This window comes from Natator depressus, chromosome 14, assembly GCF_965152275.1.
Source record: "Natator depressus isolate rNatDep1 chromosome 14, rNatDep2.hap1, whole genome shotgun sequence".
NCBI classification, from domain to species: Eukaryota; Metazoa; Chordata; order Testudines; family Cheloniidae; genus Natator; species Natator depressus.
The window spans coordinates 32,761,505-32,785,513 of NC_134247.1; the positions used below are offsets into that span (position 1 = coordinate 32,761,505).

The following is a 24,009-nucleotide window of genomic DNA, read 5'->3' on the forward strand; positions in this document are numbered from 1 at the left end:
CCTTCCAACAAAGCCCATTGCCAACTGTGTCCACATATCTATTCAGGGGACACCATCATAGGGCCTAATCACATCAGCCACACTATCAGAGGCTCATTCACCTGTGCATCTACCAATATGATATATGCCATCATGTGCCAGCAATGCCCCTCTGCCATGTACATTGGCCAAACTGGACAGTCTCTACGTAAAAGAATAAATGGACACAAATCAGACATCAAGAATTATAACGTTCAAAAACCAGTTGGAGAACACTTTAATCTCTTTGGTCACTCGATTACAGACCTAAAAGTGGCAATTCTTCAACAAAAAAACTTCAAAAACAGACTCCAACAAGAGACTGCTGAACTGGAATTAATTTGCAAACTGGATACAATTAACTTAGGCTTGAATAAAGACTGGGAGTGAATGTGTCATTACACAAAGTAAAACTATTTCCCCATGTTTATTTCCCCTCCTACTGTTCTTGTCAACTGCTGGAAATGGCCCACCTTGATTATCACTACAAAAGGCTTTTTCCCCCCGCTCTCCTGCTGGTAATAGCTCAGCTTTCCTGATCACTCTTGTTACATTCTGTATGGTAACACCCATTGTTTCCTGTTCTCTGGGTATATAAAATCTCCCCACTATATTTTCCACTGCATGCATCCGATGAAGTGAGCTGTAGCTCATGAAAGCTTATGCTCCAATAAATTTGTTAGTCTCTAAGGTGCCACAAGTACTCCTTTTCTTTTTATGGATACAGACTAACACTGCTGCTACTCTGAAAACAAAACATAGGCAGAAAAGAACTGAAATCTCTGTGGTGAATATTTCATAATCCACATACAAACACAGAAGATGAGAGACTGGTATCTTTACGGGGTGTCACAATTAAGGCATCTTGAGTCCCTTAATTGTGAGTATTCAGATTAGTTTTGGATTTCATGTAAATTAATGTTAACTCTGACTCTCCTGATATTCTAGCATGTACACATCCACACACACACACACACACACACAAACTTCCAACATTTTTTAGAGGAAACTTTCACTCAGTCAACTGACACAGTATGTTCCTGCAACCTTAACTTCATCTTAATGATTTTTTTGAATGTGGCAAATTTTGTTCTGTGGCTTGTTTGTGAGCTTGTCAATTGGAGTCTGTTTTCGAAGTTTTTTTGTTGAAGAATTGCCACTTTTAGGTCTGTAATCGAGTGACCAAAGAGATTGAAGTGTTCTCCGACTGGTTTTTGAACGTTGAGCTTGTCATTGAACCAACTCATTGTTCATTACCTGTGTGAAATGTCACCTAAGTCATGTGATGTTGTTTCTACTGACTTTCAATGGGACTTGTGGTCCTTAATTCACTTTGGTCCGGACCCATAAAGAGATTCATTTTACCCTCGTCTACACACAAAAGTTGCACTGATCAACTATTTAGTTAATCGATGCCACTTGCTTGGGTGAACACTCATATAAGTTTTTGAACTCTTCTTGAGCCAATTTAAGAATGACCCCATAACAGAGTTGCCCCAGTTTCACTAAATCAGTGCACAAACCATGTGTGGAGAAGGCCTCAGGCACATTGAAAAATTCCATCCTGGTTAGATGACTGAACCATTGTGAACACAAGAACAGCAAATGAAAATTAATTAGTTTGCTGCACAAGTGTTTGGAGGAATTGTGATTATGATTCTCCAAATATTTGGGGGTTACAGTGGCAATTATGCAGAAAGGGAAATGAATCAGGCACCCAAGTGTACATTTACACCTTGCCCACCTCGGGCTAGCGGCTTAACAGCCAGGCTCAATGCTTTAAAAATTAATGAACTAACTGCGTTAACTGGAGCTGTTGGCCCCCCGCCTTCTGAGAATTTTAATGAGTTTATGGCATGGCTACATAAATGCTCACAGTTGTTAAAGGTGGTGGGAATGGACATGTTACAAGAACCAATTCTGGTACAAACCCTTTTGGGACCATTGAATTGTCATACTCTTGGTTTTGATGATGATGTTACACAAATGGTTAAACGTTTGGCTCAAAAGCATTTTAAGCTATCCAGTGAATTAGCTGCACTTAAAGGAATTACAAGAATGCCAAGGGAAGCTCCGGCCAAGCTGGCTGACAGAATACAAACATATACTAGGTTAACAGTGGGGGTTACTAATCTTGAGGATTTGAAGCAACTTGTTTTGGAGGCGCTGCCTTGGAATGAATGGATTGAAAAAGTAGAGATTGCAGTTAAACAGCATGAAGGAACTCCTGTCCATGAGTTGCTAACACAGTTAGGACAGTGGAAAACAGAGGGTCCTGGATACTTTCTCCGTGGCCCTGGCCAGAATTGGAGAGGTCGTGGAATGAACAGAAGTCGAGGAATAAATAGAGAGAGTGACTGAGTATCGCTCTGAAACAGGAGAACTTAGACCTTAAAGGAGAGAAGGAGAAGCTGTGGGCACAGCTACAGGCATGTATGATTGGCAAGGAGTCTCAAACGGAGGAAGAAAAGGCAGTGATGAAGGTGGCTAAGGTGACTTCTTGGCATGGGGACGGAATGATCCAATAGCTACTAATTCAGTAGCATAGGACAGCCCCGCTGCAACTCAGAATGCATTTTTCAGCAACCCATGACAATAGATGTCTGAGGATGCCCCTACTTAAGCATCAGAGTCAGGGTTCGGCTTGCAGATTTTCTATTGGACATGGGGGCTGGAATTCCTATAGTAAAAGATGAATTTAATGTATATCCAGTCGTGGGTTCTGTACAGATCCAGGGCATATCAGGAACTAAACAAACATATGATGTCAAAACCCTCCCTCTCCAGTTTGGTGTACACACTCGTAGACTCATACATACCATTCAGGAGAAGTGTGCTATTGCAGGGAGAGAATATCTAATTGGGGCAGAAACTATCAAACAATTGGGATCAATCCTGGACTTCCCAAATATGTGTATCAGACAAACTCTCACTGTAGCACAAGGTACAAATGACGCTAACCTGATCCCCATGGGACTTGCTACTCAGATGGTGAAAGCAATAAAGCCTAAATGGCCACCTCTTGTGCCAGAAGGCTGGGAAGGTTGGTGGGCTGAGGTTCAAACTGTGTGGGCAGGCGTACTCCCTAGATACGGGAAAAATGCAAATCTCCGTTACATTAGAAGGAGACATACCCCCATACATAAAACAATACCTGATACCTCAGGAAGCAAAAGAATCTTTAAGGCAAGTTATAGAAGAACTGGAAAAACAAAAATTAATTAGAAGGTGTTCAGCGCCTAATGAGGCACAAATCTGGCCAGTTAAAAAACCTGATGGAACATGGACATTAACTATTGACTATCGGGGGTTAAACAAACTGCCAAACGGGGAGCACCAGTAGTGCCTGCTTACCCAGAATTGATTTAGGTAGTAACCGCTGACATTAAGTGGTTCTCAGTACTCGACGTGGCAACCGGCTTTTGGAGTTTACCTTTAAACCCAGAGTCTCAGGACAGAACATCTTTTGTATTCCAGGGTATGCAACACAGCTGGAATGTTTTGCCTGTGGAGTACTGTGACGCCCCCACAATGTTCCATACTGTAGTGAGAAATATGCTAGAGAAGGAGGGGCTGTTACAAATGGGAAGAATAGTCCAGTATGTAGATGATATTTTAATAGTCAGTAAAACAGAGCAGGAACACGAAGCATTAATGCGGCTGTTGCTGACTAGCTGCCAACCGTAGGGCTTGAAACTTAACCTTTAAATCCCAGATTAAACAGAGAGAAGTGCAATATCTTGGAATTCAACTCAGTACAGGGGGAAGGTCTGTGGATAAGGAAAGGGTGAAGTGTATTGTTAACCTCCCTATGCTGGTAGATACTAAATCTTTGCAATCTTTTTTAGGGCTCACTAACTTCTGCAGAGACTTTATGATGCGTACGCAGAGAAGGCAGGTCCCCTGTATGAGGTACTTAAAAGAACACAGTGGACCTGGACAGAGGAGGAAACTAATGCATGGGAGAGCCTGAAAAAAAGGTTAATGGAGGCACCTACCTTGTCCGCCCCTAACAACGAATTCCCCTTTGTATTGTACCCTAGTGCTAAGAATTTCTGTATTGTTAGTATGGTTACACAGGATACTGGTGCTGGGGAGAGACCCGTTGCTTGTTATAGCAGAGCATTAACAGGTCCAGAAAACAAACTGGGAATTTGTGAGCAAACTGCACTCGCTGCCTACTGGACAGGACAAAAAGCTCAGGCAATTATCGGAGCAAGCAAGGTGATTGTAAAGAGTCACCATGCACTGGGAAAATTACTCAGTCAGGAAAATCTGCCTAAAGGACATGCGAGAGTAGATAAGGCCATTCAATGGGTCTTTGCTCTAATGTCTGAGAATGTTCAATTAGTCCCACTAAAAGAACCTTAAATATCTGTATGGGGATTGACTATAAACAGGCAAGAACATGTTTGTGAACCCCAACAGGAATCTAAAGTGCATGCTGTCTTTAAAGCAACCCCAATTGAACAGGTGATTGGAAAAACCATTTGGTTTGTGGATGGTAGCTTGTATTACACCGAAGGAAAACGAGTCACTGGCTTTGCAGGGGTTTGTTTAACTGAAAACCTGCAAAGAGTTAACTTCTTCCAGTACAAATTGAGCAAAGGGGGAACACAGTCTGCAGAAGCATCAGCGGTCTTAGAAGTTCTAGCTAGAACGAAGGACAAGCAAACAGAGCTAATAATAGGAACGGATTCAGATTATGGTTACAAGGGAACCACCATCTACCTACCATGATGGAATAGTGTAGGTTTTACAGGAACTGACAAATCTGAAATCAAACACAAGACCTTATGGCAGCAAATAGAGCAATTGGCAGGGCGGTATCAGAGGATCTGGATGGTTAAAATAAAAGCCCATAAGAGAACAGGTCCATTGAAAAAGGGAAATGAACTAGCAGATAAACTGGCTAAGGAAGCAGCCCTCACTGGAACACTGGGGGAGCCTACATCCGTGGCAGTAACCACCTGGGCACAGGCAAAGCAAAAACAAGGTGAGGGAAACAACCCGAAAGAGCTTCAGTTTTTACAGGACCTGCAGGCAAAAGATGACTCAATACAGAAATGGATAATAGAATGCCCTTCACAGTGGCAGAGTGTCCCATTGAGAAAAGAGGGAGACCTAATTCTGGCAAAACCAGAAAATGAATGGGTCCTGGTACTTCCTCAGCAGACGCAGTACCTCCTTTTAGGATGGGTGCATGGTTCAATTGTGGGAGGTCACCCAAAACAGGAAGAGGCATTGGAAAAACAAACTGGGATGGTGGCCTGGAATGAAAGATTGATTTAAACCTGCATAGTCACAGTTGTTTAACGTGTGCTAAGCAAGACCCTGCTAGAAGGAAAAGACATGGAGAGTTAATGCACCAAGCGTTAAAAGGCCCCCTCCAATATTTACAGGTTGATTTTGTGGGACCCTTGCCTACTACTCCTAGGGGAAGCAGATTTTTGTTTGTAATTGTGGATAGTTTTAGCAAATGGGTAGAAGCATTCCCTACTAGAAAAAAAACAGCTGGGTCTCCGCAAACGTGTTCATAACAATTTTTTTTCCTCGATGGGGGCTGCCACACAGCATTGATTCTGACAATGGTCCTGCATTTATTGGACAGATATACCAAAGTATGGGTACCTGGGCAGGTACTCCCCTACCGTTACACATCCCCTACCATCGTCAAACTGGGGGACAGGTGGAAAGGATGAATAAATCTCTTAAAACTCTTAACTGCCTAAAGTGTGTAATGAACTGGGAACAAATGAGGATCTGGTACTTCCATGGGTTCTAATGAGGATCCAAAGCCGTCCTATGAAATACCTTTTGGGAGACCTATACCCGGCTGGGAAAACTTGCTGTCTCCCCCAGATTGGGAAACAATTACAGCATTGGCAGCCACCAGCTGGATGAATAGCTTTAAATAGTGGTTGGGCACCGTTCAAGGAGCAGCTGCAGCACAGCAGGCTGCAGAGCAGCAAAAAATGAACCAGGCGTTTGATGAAAACAATGATATCAAACAATGGCAAACTGGAAACCATGTTATGGTTAAAATTGAACTGGCTCCCAAGAAAAAATTTCCTGAAGGTGAATGGTCAGGTCCTTGGCCAATTTTAGATAAATTAGGGCCCTCTCTGTACTTGGTTGAAATAAAGGACCAGCCTCGGTGGAAACATGCCATGCAATGAAAGGAATACAAGGGGGTTAAACTGTATATGACATGTTTGTGCTTTTCTACAGACAGATACACAGGATAAGTGATCAAGGTAAGCATAATGGAAACCTTCCAGAATATTGGAAGTTTTACAAGCTTTAACCTTCGAGTTCCATCGGCACCCCGCTTATTACTGTATATTGCTTGGGGTCAATTAAAAAGATTTGAAGTGTCCAGACCTTACCCTGTCAAACAATTGAGCGCAAAAGGACAATTTACTTGGGGGTATTGGTAATATGATCACCATCTGCTGGAATGATAAAGACACTTCTGTATGGATGCTGGACCAAGCAGGAAAACAGCCTTTATGGATGTTGGGACCAGGAATCTCATGGATTGATAACACACCCACCGTTCCCTTGAAAACGAGATTCCTGTTCCTAAATCCCCTAAATGATCAAATTATTCTGGAATTACTGAACCGGGATTATACTCCTGTGGAGCAGTCAAGTAAGAAATGGAAATGGCTGAAAGGAAGTTACACCAATTCGGTCTTATAATCATAACAGTCTGATATTACCACTGCTATTAATATTCCTGCTGCTTTAAAAAAAAAAATTATACACATTTACCCATGAGAGAGAGGCGAGTGTTGTTTTATATATTTTTAGGTTGCCAACCTGGATACGGACCCTGTTGGGTGTGCTGGTAGTGGCTCAAGGAGCAAAGGGATTGGTCGATGTCAAAAAGATCAACCAAACACATTCGGTGACCAGAACTCTTTGGACAGAAACAGTTAATAGCTCCACTGGATGGGATGCAGCAAGTCAGGAGCACCCTATTGGAACGGTTTTGAAATTAGTGTGTGAAACTGAAGGAAAGCGACAAATAAACACATCCTCAGGGTGTCACCCTTTGCGATTATGTTGGCTTGGGGACGGACTGTTGGAGACCGTAGTGTTGCTCAACATGTTCCTGTCCAAGAGGTCGATAATGCCCGACGACGGATTGAAAAGGAACTGATTTTGAGTAAAGAGACACAGGGAGAATATGCATGCTGTTGGAAGGTTGATATTGTTGTTAATTGTGATCAGGCTATTGTTCTTACTGCACTTCCTCACACATATTCCATTAACACTCCTAACAGTAACACACCAAGTGAACATGAACATACTCAAAGCAAGGAAAGGAAACGAGCCATTCCGGAAATGGAGTGTGTTCTAGTGGCACCAAAGCACGTAGTGGAGCAATATTTCACAGGAGTGGTAGGGGAGGATCTGACTCTGGTATGTGTTGTCCAAGCACACAAGCGCGAGACCAACACAGTATACTTGGACTGGTTTCGAGCAGTAGACGTGGTAATTAGTTACATAAATGCAAGTGTAAAAGCATAAGGAGATTGGACAAGTAGGGTGGAGTTTACTGACTTGCAGGGTAAGTGGAGTGCATCTATTCACATTCGTAACATTCAATTAAAAGATACAGGAACATACAAGGGAACTTGGTCCACGACCCCGAGCACCAGTAAATGCATCTGCCATGTACAAGTATGTGAAGATGCCTGTCCAACAACAGCCCCAACGCCACCTCCTTCCACTCCTCCACATACTGACACTACCCCAAGGAGTGAGTGTCCCATTGTACAACCATGGCCTACCTCACCTACACCCTACTGTAGAGTATATGGTAGAGAATGTAGGATGGAGCTATGTGCCACTAAAACTCAATTTTGCCTGTATGACCATGCTAAGGCAGTGCCCCAAACACTATAAGGATTGGTTTAATTTGGAACTGGAGATGCAATTACAATTTTGGAAGGGCTCCCAAATCGCCCTACATGATAGAGACAGGAGGGATTTATTAGGAATAGCATTGGGATGCTCCAGCCTTGGCATGTCCATATGGAACTCTGCAGATATTGAAAATCTTAATTTAAAAATAAACACCATTGTGAATGGAATAGGCAAAGCAGTTAAGACAGGAAGAGATATTAGCAGTTAATTACTGGACCAGCATGCAATCACTATTGATAATATGCATTTGATTGCTCAAGGGTTTAGCCACCTGAATACTACCATTCTGTCCCTCATCAACAGCATACAAAATAATGATGTTTCATTGGCAGTTGCTTGCACGGCCTATGGCAATAGAGTAATCAAGATAGTACAGCAAAGTTTGTTGCAGTTGCAACTTCAGAACTGGCCAGAGATATTAAACCCTACAGCCATCTTAAAACAAATAAAACAAGGCATCAATCATATTGTGCCTATCTTTCTACAATTTCCTAAATTTGATAGAGTCCCAAGACTGGACCACAAGGACGGCAAAAGTGTATATCTCATGATGGCAGTCCCTAGATGGTTGCAAGAGCCAGTTAAGGTATATTACGCAAATAGTGTGGGGATGATTGTAAACAAGACATATGTACAGCATTACCCCACCATGCACCTAGTAACTGAAACTGGCTCGGAAATTAATCAGGCTTGTTGCATAAAACATAATGGATAGTGGCTGTGTGAATGCTATACTACACTTGATAATTAATAACACCAGAAAAGGCTGTGCTCAACTGGTACAAAACGGACTGGTTAATGAGGTAGTATGAATTCAGGACATGGCCTCTGCTATAGGTTATCATAATTTTCCCATAGCTGGCAACATTTGCCCTACAAGTGATGCTGGGTTCTGCGTGCCTGCTACCAGCACCATTCAAATAGGAGCCCATGCCTTCTGGTTAACAAGCAAAGGCAATGCTGTCACTGAAACAACCATTCCACATGAATGCTTACAAGACTTACTGATTGAATTGTTCCCCACAGTGAAACATATGATTTGGTGGCAAGAACCAAAGAATCCCTAATACCAATAACTCAACTGATCCAGCAGCAAATGAGTGAAACAGAAAATGTACAAAGAGAGGTGGAAACACCCTGGTGGGCAATTCCAGAGGATGTGACTTTACAGCCAGTGGTCTGAACCCTTAGCGTAATCCTAATGGGAATCCAGGCCCTAACAGTTGTTGTTCTCATAGGAATGGGCTATTACATGGTACATCAAACCAAGAAAGCTAAGCTACAGCGTCGAGTGAAGAAGGGGATGGAAATAGCAATCAACACTGCTGTGGTACAACCAAATAATCATTTTAAGGAGTAAGGTGTTGAGGCATATATTTCTCAGTATATAAACCCTGTCATACAATGTAACATTCATTTATTAGTAATCATAACATATATTCATTTACATATGTCCAAATATTCAGGTATCTATATACTTTGGATATCTGTTTTACCTTAACAAAGCCCTCAGTGTGAAATCAGCCTGGCTTCAAGGCTGGACTAGGTGTGTTGGCTTCCCTAGCTTCCTACTTGTCTCTGCCAAAGCTCATCCTCTCAGTAATCGGGAGACACTGCCCCCTCGCCTCATCATTCCTCTAGGGGTATCATTTGTACCCCTTTAGATTTCAGGGATGGCTTCACCCAGCACTCATAGGGCAATATTTGTCTCTCTCTGGCATTGGTGCAACAAGTTCACAGTTCTCAGCCTCAGCTGTCTGGCTCTCAGTAGACAAGTTTGCAGTTTTCCAGTTCTCTCTCCCCATCCTCTCACCCTCTTGACTGTATCTCATATCTCTGAAGGGGTCAGGCAGTAACTCCATGTCCTATCAGTCTTGGCCTCTCGGAGTGAGAATCTAGCACTCAAGCTAGGTATTTGTGCTCAGAGATATTGATAATTTTCATTGTTCAAACAACACAAAGATCTCATGACAAAGGATAAAGAAAGGTTAAAATAAAATTAAAAAGGACTCTTCTGGCAAATTATAATTTGTCTCATAAAGTCCCCAATAAACTTGTACTACATCCTGTCAAACTAAACTAATATCAAAGTATGTGACCAAACAGCCTTGAGGAAGAAAGGAAAACCAACACTACGAGGTGAGCTACAAAACACTTTCAGGTTCAGAAAGTGAAATCCCACAAAATCATAACTCCAAAAAGAAGAAAAAGCAAATTTATCCATTTGCTTCTGAACTGCCTAAACCGGCTTTACTCAGCACCCCCTCATTACTTGATTGTGTCATTTTCAAAAGTTTTAACATTCTTCTAATGCCACAAAAGGAAAAAAGAAACAAAAACAAACCAAATCCAAAATCTGCCCATCTATAAATGTTCTGGACTTGGCTGGCAAAAGCCCAGAAGCCACTTTACCAAGAGACGGAAATAGTGATTTAAGCTCAGAAAGCTCAAACAGAGTTTTGGGGTTCATTTGAATTCACAGACTCATAGAATATCAGGAAGGAGATTCCACCACCTCCCTAAATAACCCACTCCAGTGCTTCACCACCCTCCTAGTGAAAAAGTTTTTCCTAATATCCAACCTAAACCTCCCCCACTGCAACTTGAGACCATTACTTCTTGTTCTGTCATCTGCTACCACTGAGAACAGTCTAAATCCATCCTCTTTGGAACCCCCTTTCAGGTAGTTGAAAGCAGCTATCAAATCCCCCCTCATTCTTCTCTTCTGCAGACTAAATAATCCCAGTTTCCTCAGCCTTTCCTCATAAGTCATGTGCTCCAGCCCCCTAATCTTTTTTCAGAGTAACAGCCGTGTTAGTCCAGCGGAGGGCAACAAAAAAGATTAGCAAAAAGAAAAGGAGTACTTGTGGCACCTTAGAGACTAACCAATTTATTTGAGCATAAGCTTTCGTGAGCTGTAGCTCACGAAAGCTTATGCTCAAATAAATTGGTTAGTCTCTAAGGTGCCACAAGTACTCCTTTTCTTTTTGCTAATCTTTTTTGTTGCCCTCCGCTGGACTCTTTCCAATTTTTCCACATCCTTCTTGTAGTGTGGGGCCCAAATGGACAAAGTACTCCAGATGAGGCCTCACCAATGCCAAATAGAGGACAATGATCATGTCCCTCGATCTGCTGGCAATGCTCCTACTTATACAGCCCAAAATGCCATTAGCCTTCTTGGCAAAGAGGGCATAATGTTGACTCATATCCAGCTTCTCGTCCACTGTAACCCCTAGGTCCTTTTCTGCAGAACTGCTGCCTAGCCACTCAGTCCCTAGTCTGAGGCGGTGCATGGGATTCTTCTGTCCTAAGTGCAGAACTCTGCACTTGTCCTTGTTGAACGTCATCAGATTTCTTTTGGCCCAATCCTCCAATTTGTCTAGGACCCCTCTGTATCCTATCTCTACCCTCCAGCGTATCTACCTCTCCTCCCAGTTTAGTGTCATCCGCAAACTTGCTGAGGGTGCAATCCACACCATCCTCCAGATCATTAATGAAGATATTGAACAAAACCGGCCCCAGGACCGACCCTTGGGGCACTCCGCTTGATACTGGCTGTCAACTAGACATGGACATTGATCACTACCCATTGAGCCTGACAATCTAGCCAGCTTTCTATCCACCTTATAGTCCATTCATCCAGCCCATACTTCTTTAACTTGCTGGCAAGAATACTGTGGGAGACTGTATCAAAAGCTTTGCTAAAGTCAAGAAATAACATGTCCACTGCTTTCCCCTCATCCACAGAGCCAGTTATCTTATCATAGAAGGCAATTAGGTTAGTCAGGCACGACTTGCCCTTGGTGAATCCTTGCTGACAGTTCCTGATCACTTTCCTCTCCTCAAAGTGCTTCAGAATGGATTCCTTGAGGACCTGCTCCCTGCCCAGCGAAAAGGGGCTGAGCACATCATTGATAAGAGGCAGCACCTCTCTTTCCCATACTCTCCGCTCTAATCCCATGATCCCTAACATTTTATTTCCCCAGCACCCTCTGCTTCCCACATCCACCAGACCCAACCACTCTATTCCTCAGATTCCTCCCCAAAACCCATTCCTCCTGGTCCCTTCATATTTGATCCCCCGGGATCCCAGCACCTTAGGGATTTCGAGAGGGGAAGTGTTGCCAGCCCCAGGGACACTCACCCTGCAGGGACCAGCTCCAGGTAAGTGGGGGAGCCCAGCCCAGGAATATTGCTGGAAGATGCAGGGTGGGGACAGCTGTCCACAGTGAATGTGGGGCCTGGCCCAAGTATCTTTCTCCTAGTCTCCATGGAAGAGAAACCATGCCTGGAAAGGCAAGGCAAGGGTGGAACTTCATCCAGGCAGAGGGAGCTTCTGGAGGAGTTTCTCTCTCCCTTCCCCCAGCAGGTTAGCAGGAGGCAGGAAGGCCCAGAACTTCAGCAGCCAGGGCTGCAGCAGGAAGGAGGGGCTGACTGGGACTTCTCCTCCTCTTCCTGGGCTTTGCTTAGACCAGGAAAAGCCAGTGTCCTTGTTCAGCTCAGGATCAGCTGCTGCTGGAATCTGCCCCCAGACATGGGCAGATGGATACCTGGGAGCCAAATGCCACTGCTGTGCATGGAAATTACTAAGTGAAGTTTCTACTTTGGCTAGCCCTAGGTATGGCACTGAGAGAATTTCTCTCCTGTGTGGAGGAGTCTCTGGTGTCCATTGTGGTGTTAGCTCAAACTGAAGCATTTTCCATGCTAAGGACATCTGAGAAGCCTCTTCCCTGTGTGGATTTGCTGATGCTGGATGCTGTGTGAGCACCAAATGAAGTTACCCCCACATTCAAGCTCTTTCTTTTGTGAATTATCCAATTGGGAATAATGCATGAGCTCAGACTGAATCTTTCCCTGCAGTTATTGAAGCTTTTCCCACAATCCAAGTATTTATGGGTTCTCTCTCTTGCGTAGATTGTTAGATGTGAAGCAAGGTTTGATCTTCAAATCGAACTTTTTCCATAGCTGAGGAATTTGTAGATTTTGTCCCATGTGAATTCTCCGACATTTAGGAAGGTATGACCTGGGATTGAAGCTTTTCCCATCATCCAATCATTTATGGAGTTTCTCTTTTGTCTGAATTGTCTGATGTCTACTTAGGTGTCAGTTCTGACTAAAACTTTTCTCACAGTGGAGGCATTTTCACAGTTTCTTTCCCTTGTGGATTCTCCCATGCTTAATATGGCTTGCGTGCTGACTGAAGCTCTTCCCACAGTCCAAACATTTATAGGGTCTCTCTCCCGTGTGCAGTCTCTCATGGGCAATAAGATTTGAGCTCCAACTGAAGCTTTTACCACAGTCCAAGCATTTATAGGGTCTCTCTCCTGTGTGGGTTCTCTGATGTACAATAAGGGCTGATGCTGCAATAAAACTTTTTCCACACTCGAGGCATTTATATGGCCTCTCTCCCATGTGGATTCTTCCATGGCTAATAAGATGTGAACTCTGACTGAAGCTTTTACCACAGTCCAAGCAATTATAGGGTTTCTCTCCTGTGTGGGTTCTCTGGTGGACAATAAGGGCTGATGGTGCACTGAAAGTTTTCCCACACTCAAGACATTTATATGGTCTCTCTCCTGTGTGCAGTCTCCGATGGGTAACAAGATTTGAGCTCCGACTGAAGCTTGCACCACAGTCCAAGCATTTATACGGTTTCTCTCCCATGTGGATTCTCTGATGTGTAATAAGGGCTGACGGTGCAATAAAACTTTTTCCACACTCAAGGCATTTACACAGCCTCTCTCTCATGTGGATTTTTGCATGGCTAATGAGATGTGAGCTCTGACTGAAACTTTTCCCACAGTCCAAGCATTTATAGGGTTTCTCTCCTGTGTGGGTTCTCTGATGTACAATAAGGGCTGATCGTGCACGGAAACTTTTTCCACACTCAAGACATTTATAGGGTTTCTCTCCCGTGTGGGTTCTCTGATGAATGATAAGGGCTGAGGATACAGTGAAACTCTTCCCACACTGAAGGCATTTATATGGTCTCTCTCCCGTGTGGATTCTGCTATGGCAAATAAGGCCTGAGACATTACTGAAGCTTTTCCCACACTCAAGGCATTTATAGGGTCTCTCTCCTGTGTGCAGTCTCCCATGGTTAATAAGATTTGAGCTCCCACTGAAGCTTTTACCACAGTCCAAGCATTTATAGGGTTTCTTTCCTTTGTGATTTGTCAGCTGGGCTTTGCTTTCCTTGGAATCCTTGCCTCCTCTCCCACTTTCAATGGATTCATCCACTTGCTTCCTTTGGCAATTTCCCAGCTTCCTTTCTGACCTGCACCAATTACTCCAGGGTTTTCTCTGTTCCAAGCATTGGAAAAAATTCCCATCTGCTTTTCTAACTGTGCTCCCTTGCAGTTCCACTGGCTCAGGACATTCCTGTTGTGGATTCCCCTCCTCATTCTCACTCATTGTCTCATCACCTGCTGGGGGAGAGAGAGAATCCAGGCAGAAGTCATTGCCTGGGCTGGTAGAAAATACAGAAAGGGAAATAGCAAAGAGGGAAAACATAATGTAATAGCTGTTGGAAGACTAAGAATTTGGATTATGCCTCCACATCCCATCCAAACACTGACAGGGAAGTGAAGTCACGGAGAAAAATCCTGACAGCTAACAGGGTGGGTGGGTAGCCATGAGCGTTATCTGCCATGATGAATGACACCTGCTGACCACTGCCTAACCTGGGTGGGATGAGACAGAACTGAGGGTGCTCACACCAGATTTTTGGGATTTTTAGGTTTTTTCTTCTTTTGCAAGATAGTTTCTGTGTCAGTGTCACTGACTCCTCACCTCCGTGGGTGCCTCTTGAGAGCTTCGTTTCTTTGGAGGCCTGAAGATCTGGGACCCACGGCTCTTCCCCTGCTTCCAGACGGGCGATCAGGTCAGGTTTGGGAATGGGAAGTCCTGCTCAGGGGGTGAAATCAGGCATAATCAGAGTGCACTGATGATTGGTGGAGTATTTGTCACAAAGGATACATCTTGAGTTTAAACTGACCCCATGAATTGCTGGGGGGTTGTGGGATCTGAATGGATGGGAACATGGTCTCTGAGCCCCGTTGGGAGAGGTCAATGTCTGGGGGAAGGGGAGTTGTCACACCCTCATTAGGAGTTTTCAGGATCTGTGTGCTCTAGGGAACTTGCTGAGGCACAAACAGCTCTGGTGTTAAACCCCTGGATATGTCTAAACCTCCAGAGGCCAGTGCCCTCCCCACACATGGAGCTATTTCCAAGAAGGGAGGTGAACAGAGATCCTGTGTATGAGTGAGAATTAATGCAGATAGGATAATACACTGCTCCTGCCCCTGTGAAAGCTGGAGGGATGGGGATAAATTAGCATGTCCATTAGGTCCATGACTCCCCTATCCCATTGGAGGGGGTATGGAGGTGAATGGCTCTCTTACACTGGAGCTGTGGACTATGAGACCCAGTCCCCTCTAATGTAACTGACTAGGGAAGAACCTGACCAGGTGCAGAAATGCTGGCCCCAGGGCTTCAAATAACTGAGGGGACAGGAATCCTTACCCAGCAAGGTCACAGTCTCATAATTCTCCTGCATGACGTCCCTGTAGAGGGCTCTCTGACCGGGGTCCAGCAGAGCCCCCTGCCCCTCCGTGAAATACACAGCCACATCCTCAAAGGTCACCGGCATCTGAAACAACAGGTGCTTCCCACTCAGTACCTGCTGCCCCAGCCACAATCCCACTATTCATGTGGGAAACAGCACACAAATAGGACAGCTCTGGGAGGGCCAGAGGAGCAGAATCCCACCCTCACCCTGCTCAGAGTGGCCAGGAGGCTCCAGGGAACAGAGAGAAGGCGAGAGCTCCTTGTCCCTCCCAGAAGAGGGAGGACGGCAGGGTCTTCTCATTTACCACACACCTGCTGCCTACAGGCTGATGTGGGAAGCAGAGCTCCGTGCAGGGAACAGGGACAGGAATCCCAGCACCCTCCCTTTGTATTTCACCACAGTCTCTGCCTAGGGGTCTGTTTTCCCAGCCCTGTCCAGGGAGTTGTTTCCTGTTTCAGAAATGGGGAAATGTTCACTCCCTCCCCCACTGGCCTGTTCATAAATCAGGCCCTAGGCTGAGCATGTCCAAGCAGCTTTAGCACACCCTGTCCCCCTCCCTGCCTCACCCTATGCATTTCCTGTCCCTCCCTCTCCACAACAACCCTCCCCAGCAGCTCCCCCAAAAATCCTGTACCTGAGCTGGCTCCACCATAGCCATTTCCCTTCCCTGTCCCCTAGGAAAATGGGATGATATGGAGCAACACGTTGTCCTTATTCTGCAGCCTGTCAGGGTGAGAAGGGGAATTTTCTGAATAGCGTTAGTCCATTTCACACCCCAATTCCCCCCAGACTCTTTCCCTGCAGACAGACAGGCTAGACTCTGTGATGCAGGGCAAACCCTCAGTGACATTATTACAACACAGGCCTGACCCCTTCCATGGGGACTAAACCCAGAAGATACTTTTAAACACTCCCAGTAACAGAGTCTCTGAGCCAAGCAGTGGAAAAGAGCAGAATCAAAGGAGCTACTTCAGTGATCCCCCCTGACACTGTCCCCAAGGCAGCACATTCCCCCAGCAGTGCGGGGACTAGGTAGAGGCAGGAACTGGCTTTTCCTCTCTCTGCTCCTCACCTTCTTCTAATTAAAGTCAATCTGCCCTGGGGTGCAGCACGAAATGGAGCTGGGCAGGGCTGGGAGCCGGGAACCTTCCCCCCCCCTTATTGCTCTTGCTGCCCCTTCCAGTCTCTTCCCTTTCCCTTCTGCATGGAAGCACTGGTTTCTGTCCTGCCATTCCTGTGAGTTTTCTCTCTAATAGCTACTGCCAGGGCTAGCAGGTGTGTGACAGGATGTATCAAGGGCAGCAGATCTGGGACTCGCAGACAGTTGGGAGAAGAGATGGGGCGAGGAGGGGCCATTTGTGCAGAGTCACTTTCCTGTCCATCCCCAGCACTTTACCCCAGGTCTCTCTCATCACCTGGAGTCTCCAGCAGAAACCGGGGCTGCCCTAGGGGCTGGTTTCAGCCACAGGAGAAAGTCCCCCCTTGGCTGGGCACACAGGGGCTTTAATGATGGTCTATCCCAGCACAGACCTTGCTCCCAGATTACAATGGAGGCAGCAGCATCTGCCCCAGGAAGCCCAGCTAGCTCTAGGGCTCTACTAAACAGAGCACAGAGATTGACACCGGCCTCCTCTGCCTTAGGAATTATCAGAGCCCTCTAGTGGGGGGTGCAAATGACAGAGCCTTCCTGTGCTGCCCCTGCAGCCCCCCAGGGACAGTCAGACCGATGCTAATCGCATTTGCCCATCTGGACTCACACTGGAACCAGAGAACCAGTTCAAACTGGAATTTTGTATTGGAACCAGAACTGAACCATAATTTTTATTTACTGACTGAATTGAACTTAAAAAAAAGTGGGTGGGGGAGAGGGGACCAGTTAAAATAAAGATTCAGCATAATTTTAAGCTCAATATAAAAAAAATTCAGTGATCTGAATTTCTCATTTTAATTTTAAGAGACGAAACTAACTAGCCAATGGGCCGATGATGGCTCCCAGAATGGCCTGCCCCAGGATAGTGAGAAGAGAATGAGAAGAGAAGAGGGCCAGCCCAGAAGCACAGAAAGGGAGAGGAGAAGCTTGGGAGCTTCCTGCACACCATGGGAGGCAGAAGGGAGGCCCAGAGGTAGAGGAACCACCTCTGAGATGCTCCCCTGGGGAGAGAAGAGTGGGGATGCTCCCTGGGCCCTGAAGTTCATAATATCTCTTCAAGCCCAAGGGCAAAGGTAATGGCTCCCCAACCTTCTCCCCTTAGACAGGCCTCCTCCCACCATCTCCACCCCCTGGGGCAGCTCCTCCCTCCCACTTGAAGCAGGGTTCATGCTCCAAACTCCCTTCCTCACTGAAGCCAGCTGCAGGGCCCACTCCCAAACCCCCGCCCACCCCTCCGGCACTGTCTGATGCCCACCTCCACCACCCTCCGACACCCTCCCCCCACTATCAGAGGATGACAAAGTCAAGGCAAAATTTCATTACACCAGAACATGGAAGAAGATGGAAATGCTTCCGTCAGAAGTAATGATGTCATAGAATCTGTCAGACATGTCTGAAATCGGAAGATGCATTGGAACTTCTTCTGAAAGCTTCTGAAATCTCTAAAAAGGAAGTGATATCTGGACGAAGGAAAGCCCAGAAAAGGATTGGGCCAATTCTTGATTCATTCGCAGATGAGCCATTTCTCAGTAAGAACAAACTACTGGGAACATCCAAAAAATGTCTTGCCCAAGCTGAATCAACTAGCAAAAAATATACTGGCAGTTACAGCAACACGAGTGAGTGTTGAAAGAAAATTTCCAGGCCTCAAACGTATCCTTTCACTGCAGAGGTCCAATATGGCAAAGCAAATGTTGAAAGATATTATTTTAGGTTGTTCAGCCAAATTGTTCATTAAAAAAATTGTGTTTATTTGACAACAAAAAAATTCAGGAAAATTCATGTAAAAAGTTAAAGTTAAAAAATAAATAAATAGCCAAAAATCAAAACAGTTTCCATTTTAAGTTGCAGCTCTCTTTTTTTAATTTACCCCCACTAAGATTGAAATAAGATTTAAACAGGTAACTGAAGTTTTATTTTTGTTTCTTTGGGTGGCTAGAACCAGAAATGAACCCAAATATATTGAATGGAACTGAATCTGAACCAACCCCAAATAAATACCAGTTGGATTCCTTGCCTGCTGTCGCCAAAATCCTGCACAGAAATCAGAGCAGGACGCTGTTGAGTCCTGTCAACTCCAAGCATTTAACATGCAGGAATCAGATCCCCAAATAATGAGATTGTCTTAAAAAGATCCAAGAATAAATTGGGAGCAGGGTTTATATGTGCATGTGTGGGGAGCGAATTTCCCTTGTAAATACTGAGCCCTTAGGGGTAAATCCCCTCTCCACCCCCCACTGCTTGTTTAACAGATTCCCCACCAGCTGCTGGGCTGGGCAGGGCAGGGCAGCCCTCCCCCTACCCCATGGACTGGGGGAGCTGCCATTGTATCTCTCACCATCCCGCTCCTTTCTCCTACCCTCTGGCTCTCCCTTCCCCAGCCAGTCTCCACTTGCTCTCATAGTCGCCCTCCAGCCTCTCCACAGCCCCCCCTTTCCTTCTTTCTCCCCACAGAGTTTCCCTCTGTTCCAGCTCTGTTCCTCTGAGCCCCAGAATCCTCCCCCTGCCCCCTGATTCCTGCGTATTCCCTCAGCTTCCCTTCAGCAGCCCCACATCCCCATGGTCCCTCCCGCACTCCCCTCACACATCCCTCTTCAGCCCCCCTCCTGCTCCCATGCCCCATCCCTGTTCACCTCTACCAGGGAATCGCAGCCAGCTCCGCTGGGAGCAGCCTGGGGCCAAACCCTCCCCCTGCAGCCAGGATGGCACCGGGGGGCACCGCTCCCTGGGGATGGGCAGGTCTCTCTTACCTTCCCTCCAAGCGGTGCCCTCCCCGGGAGCAGCCGGGATGGGGGGTCCTGGCCAGGCTGGGGTCTCTGCACCGGGAGAGGCTCCTGGGGAGCAGCGGGAATGTTACTGCTGGAATTCCCCTCTCCCGGGTGCCGCCAGGGCCCCGGGGTCCCCAGTAGCAGCCGCCGGGGCTCGGGGATCTTGCAAGGAGCGCGGGCTCCCCACAGCACCCTAGTCACTGCAGCGAGAGCGATTCACTTCCTGCTGCTGGACTGAGTGACCTCAGCGATGGCTCCCAGAGCCGCATCCCAGCTGCTCCTGGGTCCTAGCGATCAAGGGATTGCACGGCAGCCCCCTGCCCCAGACCCTGCCTCCTGGCGGACCCACATCCCATGGGCACAGGCAGCCTCTTTCAGCATTAAGGGAGCGTCCTGCATAGAAGCCACCATGTCAGTGAGCAGAAAGGAGACGTCCAGGTGTCGGGGAGGGGGGAGAAGAGTTGTTTCTATGGAGACTGGGGATTGGTGCAGAGAGTCCCTAATTTCATCAAGGGCAAGGGGGTGTTGGATCTTCTGGGTCCTAGAGAGGCTGCCTAGAGGTCGGAGCAGCTGGGGACACGTTTCTCAGGGCATCCCACCCTAGACAAAGGAAAGTAATTTCCCTCCCCACCTTCCCCCGCAGTTACTGCCATAGGACTTTGAAAGACCATGAGAATGTATTTACATCTCGCTTACACAGACCCATCAAGCTAACCAGGGTTGAAGCGACCCCATCAATTGCACCAGAGGGGGCTGGAACTAAACGATTTGCATTTTAGCAGACACAGGTCCTGTGGGGGAGAAAGCAGCAAGACAGGGCCCTCAAGACAGATGGGACAGGTCCTGTGTTAATGAGCACTGCAGTGTGTGATCCTCTCATTAAAGATTATATAGCAAGGCACAGACACAAGGGGGCTGAATTAACAGGGCCTAGACATCCTTGATTCTGACAATGCCTAACTGAGATTGCTCAACTTTGCACCCTTAAAAATAGGCTTTTACTGTAATATTTTGAGGGTAAGGTTGATATAGATCCCCTCCAGTTTTCCTGCTCCACCATATGATTATTTAATATGCAGATATTCTACCCTCCAATCTTGCCCCCTTTCTCGCCAATCATCAATTATTGCTGCACAGATTTCCCCTTTTCTTCACTTGTTGCATTTTACTGCAGTCCCCCTGAGATGCTGATAATTTTCTCGCTGGATTACTACTATAATCTCTGCATAAAGATTGTGTTTTTTCTTTAAATATTCACTTGATATGAAACCTTTCAAATACAGGTATTGCTTTTTTCCTGTGTACTTAGCCAATTTGTGTCATTCTTAGATTTTTCCACTATAAACTCTCTACAGTCACAGATTTGTTCTGTCTCTAATTGCTAAATAATGAAAGCGTTCCTCAGTTTGGGAGGAGAATTACTGCCCTGAGTAATTGCTACAGATGGGGGTGTAGTAGAGAAAAAGCCTGGAGAAGTGGGCCTGGAGCAAGATCTCAGGCCTGAACCAGAGGCTGTGAACCCAAGTCAGGCCATGTATTAAAGCAGATGCTCACAAGTTCACTGCCCTGTACATAAACTTGGCAAAGTTGCTGCTGCTGTACCAGGCACTAGAGATTTACATAGATATATCCGAGATAGGACAGATACATCCCAGTCTAGTACAAGAGAGGATGGTTTGACAAACAATGGATAGGGATGTTTTGTCTAAGATATCAGGAAGAAGGCAAGGAAACGGACAGCTGTCATGACACATGTAAGGAGGGGCATAAGTTGTGTGTTCTAGTTGTTTGTTTCAGTCTATAAATTTCGAGGCACTTTGCCTTAATTCTTTGTTCAGCCACTGACTGAGCTGTTCCTGGATACTAGGCACTCGTGTGTCAGTGTACCTGTAACCGCAGAGCCAGGACGCTGGGACTGTGCCTAGAGGGCAAAAAACCTGGCCCAGTGCCTTTGTCACTGAACCAGGCCTGTGGTTGTTCTTGACGAGTAACATCGAAGACTGCTGAATGAGCAGGCTCCCTTATCTGCTATTAATAATAACCAAGGGCAGAAGCACCAGGCAGCCTGAGCAGCGTTATGAAGGCAACGACGTTACAGCCTTCAGAACTTAGCAACACTGAGTAATCCTATCGAGGTCTGCTGAACAAGCTATCTGAGCAGAGCTGGACAGCACACTGAAAGAACACACAAGCAGGGCCGGTGCAACCACTAGGCGAACTAGGCAGTAGCCTAGGGCGCCAAGTGGTTGGGGAAGGCAATGGAGCAGAGGTAAGCTGGGGCAGGGGGGGCGCGGGGAGGGCCGCCTGCAGCAAGTAACGGGGGTGAGGGGGGCGGCGCACAGGGGACCCGCTCCCCGCCCCAGCTCACCTCTGCTCCGCCTCCTCCCCTGAGCACCGCCCTGCTCTGCTTCTCTCCCTTTCAGGCTTGTGTGCCAAACAGCTGATTGGCGCCGCACGCCTGAGAGGCGGGAGAAGCGGCGGCGTGCTCAGGGAGCAGGCGGAGTAGAGGTGAGCTGGGGCGGGGAGCTGCCTCGGAGGGGCTCCCTGGGCCCAGGGGGAGGCAGCGGCGGTGGGGAGCTGCCCCGGGGGGGCGCCTCAGGGTGGAGGGGGGGCGGGGAGCTGCCACAGGGGCAGGGGGCGGCACAAGGTGGAAGTTTCACCTAGGGCGTGAAACCTCCTTCCACCAGCCCTGCACACAAGGGTGGCACTGGGAGTGGAGTTGTTGGGGCTGTAGCCATGCCAAAATTTGCCTTAGCCCCCCATGCCCACTCCTCCAATTTAAAAGATCAAAGCAGCCACTGCTCTCTGGCTGCCCAGCTCTGAAGACAGAGCAGAGAGAGCGGCAGCTGCTAATGGCGGCTATAGGGGCTGGTACATACAACCTACCTCAACCCCCCCACACACAGGGGTTGGGGAGAGCATGCAGAAGACCTTTGAAAGATGAAGTCAGGTGTCTTTTTCAGGTACCTGTTTTTGTGGGGGTTGGGTTGGGTTGTTTTTTGTTTTTGGCAAAATTGCGAGAAATGATGTTCTCTTTTGCTCCAAAGCATGGTTTGTTGACTGTTGGGAGTCTGAGTGTCACTTAGGGTGTGAGAGGTCCTGGGTTGTCCTGGTGGCTGGAATTCTTTCCGGCCGGGGTGTCCCCCCAAATGTACCCCACGGGGGTAAAGCTCCCCAGCACAAGCCACATAGGAAGGCTTAATAGTCGAGCTGTAGTGGAGGGTGGTAAGGCTTTCTTGTTGGTACCCCCAGGAAGGGGCGAGGCTTAAGGGGCGGCCTCTGGAGGTGGAGGCTGAGAGGTCCCTGGGGCCGATCCGTCCACCAGGCAGAGGCACACACATGCCCCAACCCCGAAGGCCAGAATGGAGCATCCAGCTCAGCCAGAAAAGAGCAGCAGGATCTGGGGGTACCTGGACCCCATCCATCCACCTGTCAGGGTCAGCCCCCCAAGTCAAGAAGGGTGCACCCAGATCAGCCAGAAAGGAGAACTCTTGCAGCTTTCCTTTTGGTTTTCATCTACCCAGTCTTCCCCTTATTGTCATCGAGGGCTCAAAGTATCCCTCCGTGGGAAGCGAAGACGCAGGCACTGGATTCTGCCTAGTGGGAGCCAACTGCACACACAACACAGACTGTTGCCTAGGGTACTGTGGCACTCTAGGAGTGCCATTTCCACATGGTTAAATTTTACAACTAGATTTGGCTGTTGGCTTTTGGCCCAAAATTCTGAGGCCTGCAGCAATGGCCAAATGTGGCTTGTTGGTCTAGGGGGTCTGATTCTCGCTTCAGGTGCCCGAGGGCCCTGCTGCAACTCCCAGACTAGCCCGCCCCATGGGTGTGTTTGCTGCTGTACCTTCCTATTCGCAGGCCCCTTCTGCCTGGGTGTGTGGCTGGTTGTTTGGTTTTGGAAACTCCTGTGGAATGCAGCTATCCTTAGAGTTCCAAAAGAATTTGTTGGACGAGGGCACAAGTCTCCTTTTGGGTGCAAGAGATCCCCGCTTCAAGTTTCGTCCAAGCCCTTGCCAAGGCAATGGTTGCAGCTGACTTTTTAGGTTTTTTGCCTGTGTTTTTCTCCAACATCCTGTGGAGGGAGAGCTGCATTAAGGTCTAAATTGGATTTGTTGGTCAAGGTATATCATTCTCACCTCGGGTGGGAGACAGTGTGGAGAAGACCTTGGAAAGATGAAGTCAGGTGCAGTACTTTTTCAGGTGCCTGTTGTTGTGGGGGTTGCGTTGGGTTGTTTTTGGTTTTTGGCAAAATTACGAGAAATGATGTTCACTTTTGCTCCAAAGCATGGTTTGTTGGCTGTTGGGAGTCCGGGTGACGCTTAGGGTGTGAGAGGTCCTGGGGTCAAGTACCTGACAATCCCTCTCCAAAGGGTGCATTTGCTGCTGTCCCTTTGTTTGTTTTCCCTACTTTTGCCTGGGTTTTTCTCCCAAATAGTGCGGCGTGAGAGCTGCATTAGGGTGTGTCAAGGTTCCTTCCCCACTCTGAACTCTAGGGTACAGATGTGGGGACCTGCATGAAAACCTCCTAAGCTTACTTTTACCAGCTTAGGTTAAAACTT

General features: G+C 46.9%; 1 protein-coding gene and 1 long non-coding RNA gene across 2 annotated transcripts in view; both read right to left on the minus strand.

Moving 5' to 3' along the window:
• LOC141998764 (uncharacterized) overlaps nt 1-19,855 on the minus strand; it is a 40,136-nt gene extending 20,281 nt beyond the window's left edge. The window contains exon 1 of the long non-coding RNA XR_012641910.1: nt 19,427-19,855. This is a non-coding gene — a long non-coding RNA (uncharacterized LOC141998764). The remainder of the gene's footprint in view (nt 1-19,426) is intronic.
• On the minus strand, nt 12,802-18,076 carry LOC141998708 (uncharacterized). Its single transcript, XM_074971672.1, has 5 exons — nt 18,000-18,076; nt 16,161-16,249; nt 15,481-15,607; nt 14,749-14,862; nt 12,802-14,384 (listed from the first exon to the last, which is right to left on the minus strand). Exons 1-5 carry the CDS (start codon nt 18,049-18,051, stop codon nt 13,099-13,101), a joined length of 1,668 nt encoding a protein of 555 aa, XP_074827773.1. The 5' UTR covers nt 18,052-18,076; the 3' UTR covers nt 12,802-13,098.
• Nucleotides 19,856-24,009: the final 4,154 nt, after the last annotated feature.